At 34.3% G+C, this 17,156-nt stretch overlaps 1 protein-coding gene across 1 annotated transcript in view; it reads right to left on the bottom strand.

Annotated features, from left to right (window-relative positions):
• Positions 1 to 5,926: 5,926 nt before the first annotated feature.
• Positions 5,927 to 17,156, bottom strand: part of LOC142340716 (ras-related protein Rab-21-like) — a 114,291-nt gene continuing 103,061 nt past the window's right edge. Inside the window, exons 2-6 of the mRNA XM_075391416.1 lie at positions 9,433 to 9,692; positions 9,149 to 9,206; positions 8,725 to 8,788; positions 8,508 to 8,651; positions 5,927 to 6,360 (exon numbers count right to left, since the gene is read on the bottom strand). Of these exons, the coding sequence (XP_075247531.1) occupies positions 6,239 to 6,360; positions 8,508 to 8,651; positions 8,725 to 8,788; positions 9,149 to 9,206; positions 9,433 to 9,683 (639 nt within the window). The 5' untranslated portion in view covers positions 9,684 to 9,692 and the 3' untranslated portion in view covers positions 5,927 to 6,238. The remainder of the gene's footprint in view (positions 6,361 to 8,507; positions 8,652 to 8,724; positions 8,789 to 9,148; positions 9,207 to 9,432; positions 9,693 to 17,156) is intronic.

Below are 17,156 nucleotides of genomic sequence, written 5' to 3'. Positions count from 1 at the left end.
AATAAAAACGCAAAATATTTCAAGCTAAATTTTTGCATAAAAATCACGCTCCTTTACAACAATGAGGCTCCTTATTGAGAGTTCGCACATCAAGTTCCCACCAGAGCTGATCTACATTTTGACTAAATTGTCAACCAAATGAAGAGTTAACCAGAAGTGGTTGTTTGAGTTTTAAAAAGTCGTTTTGCACCCAAACTACTAATTGAAAGAATTTAATAACGCCATGCCTCATTACAACGCTCACAAGATTTGCCAGTAAAACCTACAAAAAACATCAAACAAAACAAGTAAAAACCAAAAATTAACGGCAAAATTTCAATATCTAACGGTAAAAGCACCTAGTAAACAACGTCAAAAGGCAACCAGATAGAACCTTAACTGCACATATTTTTTTAGTCTTAACTATACAGCAGATGGGACTTTTCCATCGGGATACAAGGCAACAAGTAGAAAAAATGAGGCCAAATTCAAAAATCTATCAATAATTTTTTGAAACAAATAAATGCAAACGTCTTAAAAATCATTAGCTTTTAACAAAATAATTCTCGATAAATTTACTAAAAAATCATTACAAAATTGATAGAACCTGTCTTTTGTTAGAACAAGCCATAGAAACGGACTAAAGATGCGAAAGAGCTCGAGAACTTACAAACAATCTGCGAAATCACAAATTGATCAAGCCTTTAAAATTATTAGCTGTTAACTAAATAATGTTTTTTTAATTCAATTGTTATCGATACTAATTGAGCTAAAAGTAAACTAAACTATTAAATAAATTCACTTGGGCCTCATTTGGGCTCTGCTATTACACGTATGTCGTAAAAGAAGAGAAAAGAAACAAATATTGACCACTCACAAAACATTTATGAAAACGCATATTGTCCCAGAAAAAAATATCAGTTACATGTTATCAATAGAAAGTTTACTTTTTGAATTAAAAGGAGTTGGATGGGACCTCTTAATGATGAGATTAGTTAACAAGTTGACGAAAAGAACTTCGACGAAAATAACATATATAAATTTGGATCAGACAAACTCCGGTGATACTATGACAAACGTGCAACAAACGCGTTGGAAACTTTTAGATCAATACAAAAACTAAGTTAGGACAAACAAGTTGAAGTTTTAAAGTTACCTAAAACAAAACACGGGTTTGATTGAACCGAACATACAACAACAGTTGATTCCCATTCAAGAATAAAATCGAGTACTGAAGACAATACGAACTTTAACAGAACTGTCCAATTTTATGCATCGTTAAGGGGAAATCAGTTTTAAGGTGCAGATTAAAATAATGTGCTTTTAGAAGTTATAAAATTTTTACTATAAAATTGATTTTTCTTGGTTCTAACTTACTGATTACCATTTCTTATATCAAAATCCAAAACATGAGATAATGAATTTTAACTTAGGAGCATTTAAGAACTTAAGAGCTTAAAATCAGTCCTCATTCAATCAACTGAAAAGTGGAAAAAATGGTAAAATTTTGAATTCTACAAAAATTGTTTACGTTCACGCTTTTCTGTGCCCACATTTAGAGGGATAAAGTGTGTAGTCGCATGCTTGTGACCTTTTCTTTAATTTTATTGTATAAGATTTTTGCTCTATTAGCACCTAATAGTGCAATGTGAACAATACTTCTTTTCAGTAACTTTTTTCAAAATATGCTTGAATTAAAATCAAAAACCATCTAACCTCCGACAAATAGGCCTTGAATGACAGTCGGGAAATTTAATTCCAAACCAAAATAGGAAAATTACTCTAAACAAAAACGCAAAATCTTTCAATATCATGCAGCGTAAATGGGAAATCAGTTATGAAATGCACATCAAAATGATGTGCTCATAGAAATTATAAAATTTTTACTATAAAACTGCTTTTCCTTGGCTCTAACTTACTGATTACTATTACTTATCTCCAAATCGCAAACATGAAATTATGAAAATTATCTTAGGAGCATTTAAGAACTTTTGAGCTTAAAATCAGTTTGACATTGAATCAACTGAAAATTGGTAAGAATTTGAATTCTACAAAAATTGTTTACGTTCACGCTTTGCTGTGCCCATATTTAGAGGAATAAATTTGTAGTCGCATGCACGTGACCGTTTCTTTATTGTATTAAGAATTTTTTCTCTACTAGCACGTAATAATTCAATGTCAACAATACTTCCTCCTTGTAAAAGTTTTGAAAACATGCTTGAATTAAAATCATAAACCAGCTAACCTCCAACAAATAGTCCTCGAATGACAGGCGGGAAATTTAATTCAAGACCGAAATTGGAAAATTACTCTAAATAAAAACGCAAAATATTTCAAGCTAAATTTTTGCATAAAAATCACGCTCCTTTACAACAATGAGGCTCCTTATTGAGAGTTCGCACATCAAGTTCCCACCAGAGCTGATCTACATTTTGACTTAATTGTCAACCAAATGAAGAGTTAACCAGAAGTGGTTGTTTGAATTTTAAAAAATCGTTTTGCACCCAAACTACTAATTGAGTTACACAATGCCAAGCCTCATTACAGCGCTAACAATATCTGCCAGTAAAATGACTACGAGGAAAAAAATTAACAGAACAAGAAAAATAATCAATGGCAAAAACTCAATATCTAAATGTAAAAGCACCTAGTAAACAACGTGAAAATGCATTCAGATGAAACCTTAACTACATATTTTTTATTTTAACTATACAGCAGATGGGACTTTTCCTTAAGGATACTGGGTTACAAGTAGAGAAAAACAATAAGGCAAATTTTAAAAGTCTATTAATTATTTTTTGAACCGAATAATTGTAAACGTCTGAAAAATCATTAGCTTTTATCAAAATAACTCTCAAAAAATTTACTAAAAAGTCATTACGAAATTGATAGGAACTGTCTTTAGTTAGACTAAGCCATAAAAACGGACTAAAGAGGCAGAAGAGCTCAAGAACTTAAAAACAATCTGCGAAAACAAAAACTGATCAAGCCATTAAAATCAATAGCTATTATGTAAATATTGTTTTCTTAATTCAATTGTTATCTATACTAATTCAGCTAAAATTAAACTCAATGATAAAATAAAATCACTTGGGCCTCATTTGAAAATAATTGGGCTCTGCTATTACGCGAATGTGGTAAAAGAAGAGAAAAAAAAACAAATATTGACCACTCATACTTTTATGAAAACGCATACAGTCCCAGAAAAAATTACGCCATAAAATCAATAGAAATTTTACTTTTTGAATTAAAAGGAGATGGATGGGACCTCTTAACGATGAGATCAAATAACAAGTTGACAAAAAAAAACAAAAAAAACCAAAAAACTACAGAATTAACAAAACGAAAAAAAATGAAAACGATTAACATCATAAACTTTAAGACTATTCGCTATGAACTGACTGCATAGAGTATCATTAATTCAGTCCTCAATTAGAAGCTTAAAAGACCTCTCAGCAGTTTACAACTACAAAAACAATAACAAACGGCAAAAACGGCAAAATTTTTTTAAAAAAATGAGACAATTGTCGAAGCCATTAAAAAATGAACTTTTCAGAACAAACTTTTCTAATTCCAGTTAATTCTTCCACAAACATAGGATTCTTCTTATTTCAAAAAAACACGTCTATGTTTTGCCTCGTTGGGAAGATAATGCTGTCTATCGTTGACCAGTCATCAATAAGTCTAAGTCATCAGAAAAAGTCTTCTGACCATAAAAATAACAAATACATTCAAAACCAAAATTCATTAGAAAAGTGCGGGAAGGAAGTGTCAAAGCCATTTAATCCACAAGCTTTTCTATAAAAACTTTATCCATGGTTGTTTTAACGTCTTCTGTGATCCAATGGAAACATTCATTTTTAGGATGATCAGATAAGACTCCAAAAGCAAAAACAAAATTATGAAGAACAGAATATCCAAAAATTTTTAAAAAAATATATGAAAACTGGTCGCATCGAACCAAATCATTGGATGCAACCAATTATTGAAGATAAAAACAGTTATCTAAATCAATTTTGGTTGCAGCAAAAAAATCCGGGGTCCTGTTATGACTGAGACTGACATAGAAGTCGCGAAAATAGGTAAATAATTTTAAGATCGGCTAACTTTCAGAAAAATTTTTTTGGAAAAATTACTTTTAAAGTCTTAACAGTCATTAGCTGTCCACTCAATGCATTAGCACTTTTATTCAACGTGTCTATGGCATAGGACATCAGTTAAATTTCAAAGAAAATCAAAATTTCATTCAAAGTTACGAACACTCGGAGCCGAAGCCAAAAAAATATGAGCGATTCCTTGGAAGCTAATTTTCCGTTTATTGGGCATCATTGTACTGTAAATAAAGTTTGTCATTAATGGAACCTCGATATGAAAGGTGACTATTCTCTTAGTGACTCAAAAAACAAATGTAAAAATTTCTTTAAAAAGCTAAAATAGAATTCAAATTTTGTTCATAGTAAATTTCCCTATCAGACCAGAAATAATCTTTTTAATCGTCTACTAGGAACACCAAATTTATGCATTTTGTAGCGTGAAAGGTAATTTTGATTTAAAATTTTAATTCAAACAAAAACTACTCTAAATGAGAGCCAAATATCACGTGTTGACATGGAACCTTAAACTTCCATAACTCCTCGAAAAAAAACATAAACCGACTAATGCCGCAAGATTGCTCTCGAACGACAGGCGGGTGGAACCCCATCGTGATTCGAACCATTCACCTCCCGCTTCAAAACCATTTGCACTACCGACTGTGCTATTTGTCTCTCAGTTTTGCTATGCTGTAACCGACTTTATATTATCAACAAGCTTTACTTCAGAGTGAGAGCAACAGAGATCACTCAAAAATGAAGAACGAAAGCGCGAAAAGTCACTTGAGAACTCAAAGAATGTTCTGGAAGAAAATCGCAAAATCGTCCAGCGAAAAAAATGCATAAGACCATCACGTTTACAATAATTGCTATGAACTTCGTTCAAGAGCAATTAAACGAATCTTTTTTAAAAAATCTTTTTAATTTCGAATGCTACGCTCGGCGAGCTTTTTAATGATACCACTCACATTTCTCTACGATGAATATATCGATCGGCCAAAATTGTCTGAACAAAATAACCATTGGAGTATATAGTTTATATATACAATAATTGCCTCAAGCTTCGTTCGAGAGCATTTAATTACCTCATTTAACCGATATCAAGCAAAAAAAATATGTACATAAGTCAAATTCAACTATGACAAAACTGTAGTGTCTTAGAAATCAAAAGCAAACAAAGCTCAAAGCCCGAGGTGGAGTTCTCAATCGTGACGGTGAAGACGGGAACAACACATTAACTCCAAATATTTGATCCCAATCTTTGCTTCTGCCAAAAAGTACTTTTTGCTACTTTCATCAATTTTGGCCCCGACACACTCAAAATTTGTGCTTCAAATCGGTTTCTAAAATTTTCTATCGTAAGAGAATTTGAAAAATTGAGCACGTTCTTTTACAAAAAATCGGGAGTCATTTAGGTTAGGTCAAGCGTTAAAATTTTCCCTTTTTTATTTTTTTTACTCGCGAAAAACCACAACACAACAGGCGACTTTTCAGCAAATCGTTGAAAGCATTGCTCTAGCTCAACTTTGGCTTTTACATTGTAATAGATGAAAAATTTTACTTAGAGTCAGTTATCTATCCGAAGTCTACTTTTGAGAAAACATACTTATTTCGTTCAACTATTATCAAGGGAGCGGTTGTGCTGTACAGCGATCTAAGTTGCCATAGCTCGAAAAACAGTACAAATCCTCAATTTGAAATTGTCGCCTATTTTTCTAAATATGTGGCTGTTGGCTCAACCTCCAGTCGAGCATTTCGGTTTTTCCAATGTGTCATTTTTTTTATAAAAAAACCTAGTTAGGCCAAATTCACCAAGGTCGCACAAAAATTTAATCAATTTTGAAGGTGAAGACAAATGAAAGCATTGAAATATATTTTATCATTTATAAACAAATTAGGCTTTCTATAAAAATTAAAGACAGCAAAATCTCATCTAATTATGTAATGATATCAAGATAAATATATAATACTCACGATCAAAATCAATTCAGTGACGAGAAAAAAGGAGCAATGATTCAAACTCAGACGTATTTATAGTTTCAAGTAGACTAAGTTCCTTCAACTATTTGTGCAGAGACAACATAACACTGCTACTATGGTCGGGTAGTTGTACTAATTGAAAGCACGCATCTGTAGGTTTTTTATTATGGTTTTAAATTCGCTGTCTGCTATTTGCCCCCACAGCAACCGCGTTTTTGCTCGGACTGAGTTTCATTCGGTGTTGAGGTGATGTTAATCCCTCTATTGGGCCGCGAAGTTGCAGAATTGCTTTGAGCTGCGTCTAACATGGCTAAAAAAAGTTTCCAGTTGATAACAATTTTTCCTAATTTAGCTTTTAGAGCTTGACTAGAGCTCTGTTAAATGGTGCAATAGTTTACTCACCATTTTATTATTACATATTTACAGCTAATGTATCACTCCAACTCCGATAGTTGGAGTAAACGTTCAAATTGAGTAATTACATCGTACATTAGCAGCAATCCGATTCCATTTCTTATGAAATTTGAATGAACTGACAGAAAATCGATGCACCTTTAACAGCTCTAAGTTCTCCACAAATGACAGAGAAAATCCTGAACATTTCATAAGCAACAGTCAGTTAATCCCACGATAAAAATTCGTTCTCTTCATAAAATCGGGACAAAAATTTGCTCCAAATGATGTAGGCAAGATAAGTTCAACACATTTCACATCGGACTAACTGACTGCTGTTTACGCAAAACTGGCAAAATTCCATCTGTATTCCCTCTTCAATTCCTCTTCTCAGTTTTCGCAGTTAAAGTTCTATAGAATTTGTCAAAAAAAACAATCGATTTTTTGTCAATTCACACAAATTTCATAAAAATTGATATGCAACTTGAAAATGCTCTTCCAAAACAGTCAGCTTATCCTGTTATTTTGCGATTTGAAATCTTACTATTGTTAACAAGTGTAATTCCGGTTCACAAATAATAAGATCAGAGCAAAAACAAGAATCAGTTCCTCGCGCATGGTAATGAACAAACATAGCCGGCAGATTTCCGGAAAATAGCCGCGATAGACGCTTGTGGCTTTCCATGGAATTGAAACAACTAAAGAAATAAGATAGACAGATTGACCACCAGTCCTTTAATAGACCAGTAGACTTTTTCATATACGCTCTATAAGCAAAAAGGCCCTAATAGAGCTTTTTTAAATTAATATTTGAAATCAAAAACTGAAGAGTCTAAGACTCAAGAATTAGGGCATATACGTTTGGCACTGCTTAGATACATACTATTCATCTTTAACTACTAAGTGCTCATAAAATTTTAAGTTCATTAAGTGAGTTCAGAAGTCATTTTTTGAGTGAGTAAGTCACGCAATTGACCCAAAAGCAGAAGAAATGAAGTCACGCAAACAAATTTTAACTGCAACGCAGTAAAAGTCAATGAAACTGAAAAAGTCAATAGTCGAACGCATCATCGATGGAGACTAAGAATAAAAAAAACCACGATGCGTTATGCGCCCCCCCCCCCCCCAGTGAAGAGCACGTGCCATTACAAAATAAATCTTCATGTAAAAATGTAGCACGTGCGTCTGGGGGTGCAAATAATATGCGCCCACCAAGCTGGGGAGGGGGGCACAAACGGAAAAGATCCAAAAAATTTGATCACAGTTCCTGCGCCAGTTACCCCCCACTCAAAACAACAAACTAAGTATCGTTTTTGGATGTGACCGACAAAACGTCAACATTGGTCTGTGCAAGAAAAGAGGGGACATTATGCCGAACCAAATTTGCTTGAATTTGTCGGGGTTTTTAACGGCCCATCATTTAAACTTAGTAATAAGTTATAAGCAAGATTGGAAAACAGTAACAGCAAGGCAAATTTAGTTCAAAGAGAAAGTTTGGGAATATCACTCACATTAGTCCACGATTTGTGTTTTTGAGCAATCATCGAACAAAAACTGCTAACATAGTGCAAAATTAAGCAGAAATCAAAGATTGTCTAATTTTTTTAATTAGACAAAAGGGCTTACTTTTACTAAATGCAGAATAAAAGGCATATCGCTGGTTTGATCGTACCCATAAAATGGTAATTAACAAAATTTAGTTTCTGAATTACGTATCGGATCATTATTAATAAAATCGAGAAATCTTTTAGTATACCAATCGTTTTTAGAACACTTTGCCCAAAAGTCACCAGAAAAACGGAGAACCAAAAAATTGCTCTAAAAGCAAAATCTATATTCAAATCCGAATCTCTTTTATTCTAAAAAACCACGACAATAGACTGGCTATCAATTCAATACTACTTAAAAGACGGAAATACTGAAATTAGTAACAATTGTGCAAAAAAAATTTTAAAAAAATTGACGAAAATGGTTACAAAATATGAACAAACCAGTGTAATGTTTATAAACTTTTGAAGCTCGACGACTCCTCGATATGACTCGAAAAGTATGACAGATACTAACATTTAGTGAGGTCTAAAAATAGTTCATCGATGCCTTTGTTGAGTTTCGCAGAAGTATAGTGGTGAGAAGCTGACACTGTCTCTGCGTACTCGAGGGCTGCCTCTTCTGTTACACATTTCTCTTTCTCCAAATCTATTTTGTTTCCTTAAAAATTCCACAATTGAAGGGCAGAAAAATTTAGAACCATTATTCATTCAGGAATTGATGAGTTCCGTACCTGCAATTACCAAGACCACTTCCTTGCCTAGCACCTTTCGTAATTCTTTCACCCAAAGCTGCACCTAAACAAAAAACTTGCTAAATAGGCTTAAATCTGGATAGTGAGGTTCTTCACTGATGTTTTATCAATGAAGAACCTCATTATTCAGGATTTAATAGCATTTTAAATCGTATCCATCAATAGAAATGGCCAGGCTGATCTTTATAACGTCTATTATTTCAAACCCCGTCAAATAAATTAAGAATATTTCTGGTTGTTTGGGTGAGAACGCAAGCTTTCTATCAATTTCCAGCTTTTCCAACGAGTAGCAAGCCATTTAAAGAACGTTGCCTGAGCCTAATTTTATGTGAGAGTACCTCTGAAACTGCGATGTTGAATCGCACACTACCCGGGAGAATTACAGCAAATGCTTTGAACGTACCCTATCAAATGAGTCCATATCTGTAACATCATACACCAAAACTGCACCATGGCTCTCTCTAAACACAATTGCGGTTCCAATAAAAAATATTCTATTTCAATACTTACAACGTTTCAGATTATTTTAGCAAATATTTAACAAACTATCTTATATTTTACTAACTATATACGCTAATTACAATAGAATTGTAGCCCTCTCGTTTGAGAACGATACCAAGAATGCATAATTAATCTTAAATAATGACATCAAATCCTAAACGCATGAAGTGCCGATTATGGCCTAACCTGTAATACATGGGTGCCAAAGCATGATATCGCTCCTGCCCGGCTGTGTCCCAAATTTCAAGCAAGACACGCTGGTTGTTAATATTTAATCTTTTACTGCAAAAAGAACTTTGGACAGTCTGTTCATGGTTCTCGTTGAATTTATTGTTGCAATATCGCAATACCAGCGATGATTTGCCAACACATCCTTCTCCGAGAAGAACTACTTTGAACTTTTGTTGCTGCCTGGCCTGACTGTTAGAGCTTGTCATTTGACATCTGAAACATTTACAACAAATCAGAGTACACCGGAAAAGCCATCATTGAGCAAAATATAAAATCTTTTTTGGTGAGTTAAACTTCAATATCCGCATAAGCCACGACTTTTTGGAAGATTAAGCAAAGTCAGGCAAAAAGTGCAAAACAAAACAGGGCAATATTGCACTTATGCTCGAGTAGATATCCAATGCGCTGAGAAGTTGTCATGCTAACGTTTGTGTCTAAGAGCGAGTATAATAGTGTTTGTTCACATTTCGCTGACTTTAGCGGCGTTACGTTTGATAGCATTTGCTGCGGAGCCTTTCATGCCACAGGAGGAACTTGTGGGTTGAACGTTGATAACGTCAATGATATCTGTTTGCACTTCATTTATGTAAAGGACACGTGCTCTTTTTATATAGTATAGTGCTATATAACACATGAAAAAAAAAGACGATGAAATTTGACAAAATGTATTAATAAATATATAAAAGAACCAGATTGAAACAAAAAGCTTAGTAAAATAATGTTAATTGATAAAAACACAAAACATAACTGACTCACGTCGGGCGAATCGCTCTAACGACCGGCGAGCGGTTGGCTGCGTCAGTAGCTACCCTCAATTTACTGAGGCTAGCTTTAGCTTGATTCGAACCTGCAACTTATAGTTTTCTAGCCTTGTAAATAAATCAAAACAAAACTAATTAAAATCTTCAAATCCATTTCATTGTCTCAAGAGATTATCCAGTAACCCTATTCCAAGCTTTAAAAAAGTTTCACTGGCTCATAAAGATCCAAACTTGGAACATGATAATAATTTTCCGGTAATTTAAAATTAAATTTTATCAAAATTTTTGCTTTAAGCTAGAGTCATTAAAAAATGATAACCATTCCTCTAGCTCTAAAAACTATGCAACCGCTTATTATCAAACCTTGGATGAGGTCCCTAGGACCATGTGCCAAAAACAATTTTTAAAAATTCAAGAAGATCCAAAATTACTTTAAAAAATTGCAATAATTCTTTTTAAAACTTGCTTGAGTTCGTGATATTAAAATCAACATTTAATTACATCTAGAAACTAAGCAGTAGTCTGTTATCAAACACTAGAGGAGGCTTTGTGGCTCTTGAGGCTACAGAAACCAAAAACTAACAAAAAGTTTCAAAAAACCTGAAAAAAACTGCAAGTTTAAAAAAATTATTTAATAAAAGTTAGAAACTAATCTATGGCCAAAAAACCTTTGCAGTAACTCTTTAACAAATCCTAACGGAAGTTTTTTGAACCCTTGACAAGGTTCACTGTCTCTCGGCGCTGGAGAATCCTAAATATGACGAAAAGTTTCAATTAAATTAAATTTATTTAAGAAAATTGCTTAAGTTGTGATAATAAAAAATTAAAAACTATTCCATGGTCAAAAAAAATTTCAAGTTAATTATTTTCGAACCCTAAAGGAAAAATTTTATTCAATCTGGAAACCATTCAATAAAAACGAAAAAATGCGTTTTATTAAAAAAAATGCTAAATATTTTGATATTAAAAAGCTGAAAATTTTCCATGCCAAAAAAGTTTTCCGTAAGTAATTGCCAAACCCTGGAGGAGAGTGCTGCACACCTAGGGCTAATGAAACTGAAAAATTATCAAAAATTTTCAAAGAGTTTAAAATTCAAATTCAAACAATGCAAAAAAATTGTGAAAACTAGTTTAAGATTGCGTGTTTTTAGCAAACAGTTGGTCGTCAGTAGATAGCCGGGGGAAGGTTGCACCGGGGGTGTGGTGGGGTTTGGCGTTTAGTGGGGGGAAGGGGTCAACACTGGGGGTGTTTTCAACCTCTAAGACAAAAAACTTTTTAAATTTTTCTTAAAAATTCGAAATAGTTTAAATTTGCGTACTTTTAGCGAGCGGTTGTTTGTCAGTAGTTAGGAGTGTGGGGTGTGCACCGAGAGCTGACGGGGTTGCAGCAAAAGTCGATTGGGGGTAACAGAGCGCGGGGGAGAAGACAATAATGGGGGAGTCAGCAGTGGCGGGCTCTTCAAGCTCTAAGAACAGCCATTTACACCATAATTAAAAGTCTACAATGTTTTGACCAAATGAATATTGATCAAAACCTATTTTATATTGACCAGATGAAAACTTCTCAGCATTTAGGAGCAAGATTATCAACATTATATTAATAACAATTTTTGTCAAATGTTTTTTATACTCGGAAAACTAAATGAAATTTTTAGCGCCAGTCAATTTGAGGCACGTAAAGGAGAATGTGATGATCTGACAACAAAAACAGAGATACAAGGAAACTTAACAGAAAACATTCATCGGTCTCAGTACAACTCGATCGCAAAAGACCAGACTTCCTGGAATTGCTAAAGTACATAAAAACCGTACTCCGCTTTGTCCTGTTCTGTAAATACCCGGTAGCAGTTACACTACCTACATACTTCTCCTGAATTTCTGTCTCCCTTTTTCTGGAAGTTACACGGAGCAAATTTTGACACTAACTCGAAGGATGCCAGAACCACTTTAGAGGCTACCAGTTTGGAGGAAGATGAGCTAATATTATACCTCGATGTTAAAAGGTTGTCCACCAATGTACCGGTTAAAATTGAGCCTAAAAAATTATACTCCAGTGACGAGGTCTTTGAGATTACAAGGTCAGCTATACAGAGCTTTTTGAAACTAGCCGTACCAAATGTCTACTTTGAATATTAAAATAAGAGGTACAAAAATCGAATTGTTTAGTCATTGGTGCTTCGATGGCCAAATTTGGCAAAACTGCGAGTCAAATCTTTTGACCAATACTTGCAGAAACCAAATGTGGGAAAGGCGAATGAACTCTTGACAAGGGGAATATGCTCTGAGTAACAACTGACGCGTTGCTTTGCCAATCAAGTAAAAACTGGTTCCATAAAAAAGCCAAGTCCATACTGACCCGTACTATAAAAACATGCAGGCGATTGTATGGATCTGTTCCTATTATGCAGAAAAAGGTACAACAGAGGAAACATCGGAATTAAAATTCTTCAAGAGGTATGTGTGTGACATAGCGTGAACTGTTAATGGTAACACAATAGAGTACCTTGAATATGGGAATATTTTTCAAAAAACAGTTACAACTCATTCTCGAGACACCCAACGTTAATGAAAATCTAGGATTCCTAGATCTAAACAAAAACGTAAACGTTGATAGAAAATTAGCTGTCATTGTTATCACAAATTTACTCACACCGGCATAAAACTAAATTTCCACAGCTGTGCACCGTTACATACGAAATATGTGAATCATGGGACTGTACATAAGACTTCCAACGCAATCAGTGATTGGCAATCTTTTGATGTAAATATTCAGAAAAATCAGGAGTTGTGACCAAAAAACAGTATCCAAATGGTTTGTCTTCCAAAACTACCAATGAGATGTTCAAAAAAGTTGTTACCAAAAGAAAAAGTTACAACAAAAGCCTTTAAATTGAACAATATCTCTAAAAAAGTCACAAAAAAATTGAGTTGAAACCGATGTTGCTGTTCAATACAGAGGAAAAATGACCCGAGTTTTTGAGATAAGTCATAAAAAATGGTGTGATAATCGAATCATTTTTGCAATGAGAAAATAAAGGATTTGCTTCACCACCCTGAAATCATATTCTTCTGAAAAAATGAAATCGCATGAAGTTTATAATATTACACGTTATCCATGCATTTCAGTATATGTTGGTCAAATCAGCCAACATGTTACCACTAGAATTTCGGAACATCAAAAGGTTTTCCTGCGGGACATCACTTTGTTGAATATTGTGGCACAGCGCATAATATTGAATAGAGCGTTCTCTATGCATGTCGCGGGTTTGAAAAACTAATGACAATACAAGCGATCTACATCAAAAAAATTGAACCACAACTAAATACGTGTGACAAGTAGCAAGAGCGGGAATTGAGTTTGCATTAAAGCGCCAAAAAGTTTTAAAACTCAAAAACTATTCTGGTAAGTTTTATTTTGAAAACTTTGTCAAACCCAACATTTAAAATATAACTGATGAGGCTTCAGAAACCAAAAACTGACAAAAATTTCAAAAAACCTAAAAAAACTAGTAAATTAAAAACTGTTCCATGGTCAAAAAAAATTCTAGTTAAACATTTTCGAACCCCAAAGGAAATATTTTATTCAATCTGCAATCTATTCAGTAACCTATATTCAATGCCCACAGGAGATAACTTTAGCGTTGAGGCTAGAGAATTCTGGAAAACGACCGAGATTCTCAATAGGATCGAAAAAATGCGTTTTATTAAAAAAAATGCTATATATTTTGATATTAAATGCTGAAATTATTCCATGCGAAAAATGTTTTCCGTAAAAAATTGTCAAACCCTGGAGGAGAATGCTTCACACCTAGGGCTAAAGAAACTGGAAAAATATCAAACATTTTCAAAAAGTTTAAAATTCAAATTCAAGCAATGCAAAAAAATCTGTGAAAATTAGTTTAATATTGCTTGTTTTTAGCAAACGGTTGCTCATCAGTAGATAGCCGGGGGATAGGTAGATAGCCGGGGGGTGCTGGTGAGATGTGGAAATTATTGGGGGCTCAACACTGGGGGTGTCTTCAACCTCTAAGTCAAAAATTTAAGAAAACTTTAAGAAAATTGCAAAATAGTATAAATTTGGGTATTTTTAGCGAGCGGTTGTTTGTCAGTAGATAGAAGGTTGGGGTTGTGCACCAAAAGCTGACGGGGTGGGGAAACAGTGGGTTGGGGATGACAGAGCGCGGGGGTGAGGGCGATAGTGGGGAAGTCAGCAGTGGAGGGCTCTTCAAGCTCTAAGAACCGCCCTTTACACCATAATTAAAAGTCTAAAAAAAGTTTGAAGTGAAACAGAGCTGAAAAACTCTAAGAGAACCTAATGCCAACTGGCCGTTACCTGTATATCCCGTTTTGAGCGCGAAAAGTCAAATGTTTCGGACGAAAAATCGGTCAAGCAAAATATTGCTTTAAAATACGACCGTAAAGACTAATATAATTGCTACAAATTTTGTTTGAGAGCAATTAAACAGAGACTGACTTCTGAAATTTGTCAATTACTTATTGAAAAAATCGAAAACTTTTTGTCTTGACACAGAGGCAAAAGCGTTGTTTTAAGGCTGTGTAGGATTACTATTGGTAAATTGCATTCCTATGAGACTGGAGTTTGTCTGCTTGTCTACAATAATTCAAATTCCTTTCGATCGAATTTTCGTTTAATATTGCAAATAGAATCGTCAATAAGATTGATGATGTAATTTGTGTCACCTTCTGATGGTGGGGTTGAAGGCTTTTTAGTGTGGTGGCTTAATTAGTTAGCAAATCCCAAAAATTTTACCGGGATATGTTATAATTTGAAATTCAAAGGTAAAAGTCTATCTACCCATCTAGCTAAAGGACTTTGGTATGATCTGTTTCCTCGATTACACTTTAACGCCGTTAATAGAGACCAATGGTTGGTTTGAAGGATGAATTCCGTGCCGTATAAATAAAGTTTTAATGCCCAAACGACTTCAAGGAGCTATAAATCGTTTGTGCAGTATCGTGACTCATTATTAATGCGGAATAAAATTGCAAATGCATTTATATGCATAGTGTTATCATGAGTCGCATTTTACACGTGTTTCTTTTGAAGTATCTAAATGTTGTTTTCAATAATTTGTATGATTCTGTTTTTAATGTTTTCGAACGCTATTGTGTTTTCTTTTTTCCAGTTGTGTTTGTTGTTTTTTATTTCCGGTTTTTTCATAAGTAATGGTCAGTAAAGATCTGAGAGTTCGGCTAGGTTAGGGATGAATTTTTTTAGGTGATGTACGCTCCCTATGATCGAACCTAATTTTTTATGTGTTTTAGAATTGTTCACTCTAGCTTCTTTTTGGTAACGAGGGGGTCATTCCATTTGCTGTAATTGCAAAACCAAGCTATTCTGTTCTCTTTTTCGGCGAGTTCACATTTCGCCATGCTAATTGCTAGGACTTCTTGGTTTGGTTTTTGCATTTTTTTGCCTGTTTCTTTTTCATGTTCCGTTAGCCTTCCTTTTGTTACTACCAGAATGTCATCCAGAAATGCGAGTTTTTAGGTAGTTCCTTTCAACGTTTCACCAATTGTGTTTTGGAATGTTGCGGCCATATCAGTGAGACCATGAAAACCTTTGAGGCATTTTTGTACCTGTTGGTCTTCCACCTAATATACTGAGTTCGAAATGTTTTGCTAATTACGCATCCAAAGGGATCTGTTTATAGGCGTATTTTAAATCAATTTTTTGAAAACCAGAATGTCCCTTGGGATTCTTTTCTTTGTGTTATAGACCAGATGATTGAAGCTTTGCATCTGATATTTGTTTTTTGGAATGTAATTCGGTTTTGACTAATTTGTCTTTTTTCTTTATTTAATTACAGGACTCACAAAAAGATCATCTGGACACTTTTCAAATTTTGTATTTTGTTTGACTTGTCCAGTCCTAATTTATGATGTCTTTTTGAGCCTCAATATTGGAAGTTGACTTAATGTAACTACCTGGGTAGGGTTTTTGGGTTTGATGCAGTAATTTTCCTACCTTTTATGAATGGCTAGTCCCATAAGGTTGTTCGTATTGTGAGCTACTACCAACACATGACAGTTTTCTGCAGACCGGAATTCCAAATGTATGGCTTTAAGTTATTCAAAGGAATTTTTTTTATTATTATATTCTCTTTCGAGTTTTAAAGAAATCCCTGATAATCCAGTATTGGCAACCAGTGCATATCTTGTTTACTGAGGAGATCGTTTTCCACCCAAACTTCGTTTGATTGTATTTTGTTTAGATGTATGTTTTTCACTGTTTTGTAATGTTTGGGGGCAGTTAGATATATGCTTGCCCAGTCCTCTGTTAGATTTTTCATGTATAACGATGGCTCTGTGTCGGTTGATTCTTTTTTCGTGATTTTCATTGGCTGGTTCCTCCGATAGATTATCTTCTTGATTTTGAAGAATTCTTTGTTGACTTGTTTTTTGTCCATGATATTGAGGTTGGCTTTATCCTCTCATTTGTTTTCGTCTTGGAAGTATCGGGAGTATCTTCGATCTACACATATTTGCAAAATTGTCCATTTTCTTGCATATGCTACCTTGTGTTTTTCATTCCGTGGGCTGAATAGTATGCCGTGGAGGGAAAACTCCCCCACATTTCCTGCAGGGTTCTTTGTTTACGTTTGTTTGTGTTGTGTATTGCTGGGTTTTTTTATTGTTTCGAGGCAATTGTTTAAATAAACCCTTTTTTGATTGTTCCAATTCAAGGCGCAGGATCTGAGGATCTCACTTTGTTTTTCTTGACAGCGCTGGCATGACAAAGCAAAATTTAGTACCTGGGCTGGCGTTCTAATTTCTGAGAAATATTCCATTTGTATCGCATTAATATTCATTTTAGCAATAAAAAACTCTTATGGGGTCTTATTCCACATTCTTTAGGGCTGCTTTGGAACCTAGTTCTCATAGGCGACTGAAGAA

This window comes from Convolutriloba macropyga, chromosome 6 (genome assembly GCF_964194025.1).
Source record: "Convolutriloba macropyga chromosome 6, txConMacr16.3, whole genome shotgun sequence".
Taxonomy (NCBI): Eukaryota; Metazoa; Xenacoelomorpha; order Acoela; family Convolutidae; genus Convolutriloba; species Convolutriloba macropyga.
The sequence above is the reverse complement of the archived record's forward strand: the minus strand, read 5'-3'. Positions and strand labels throughout refer to the sequence as shown.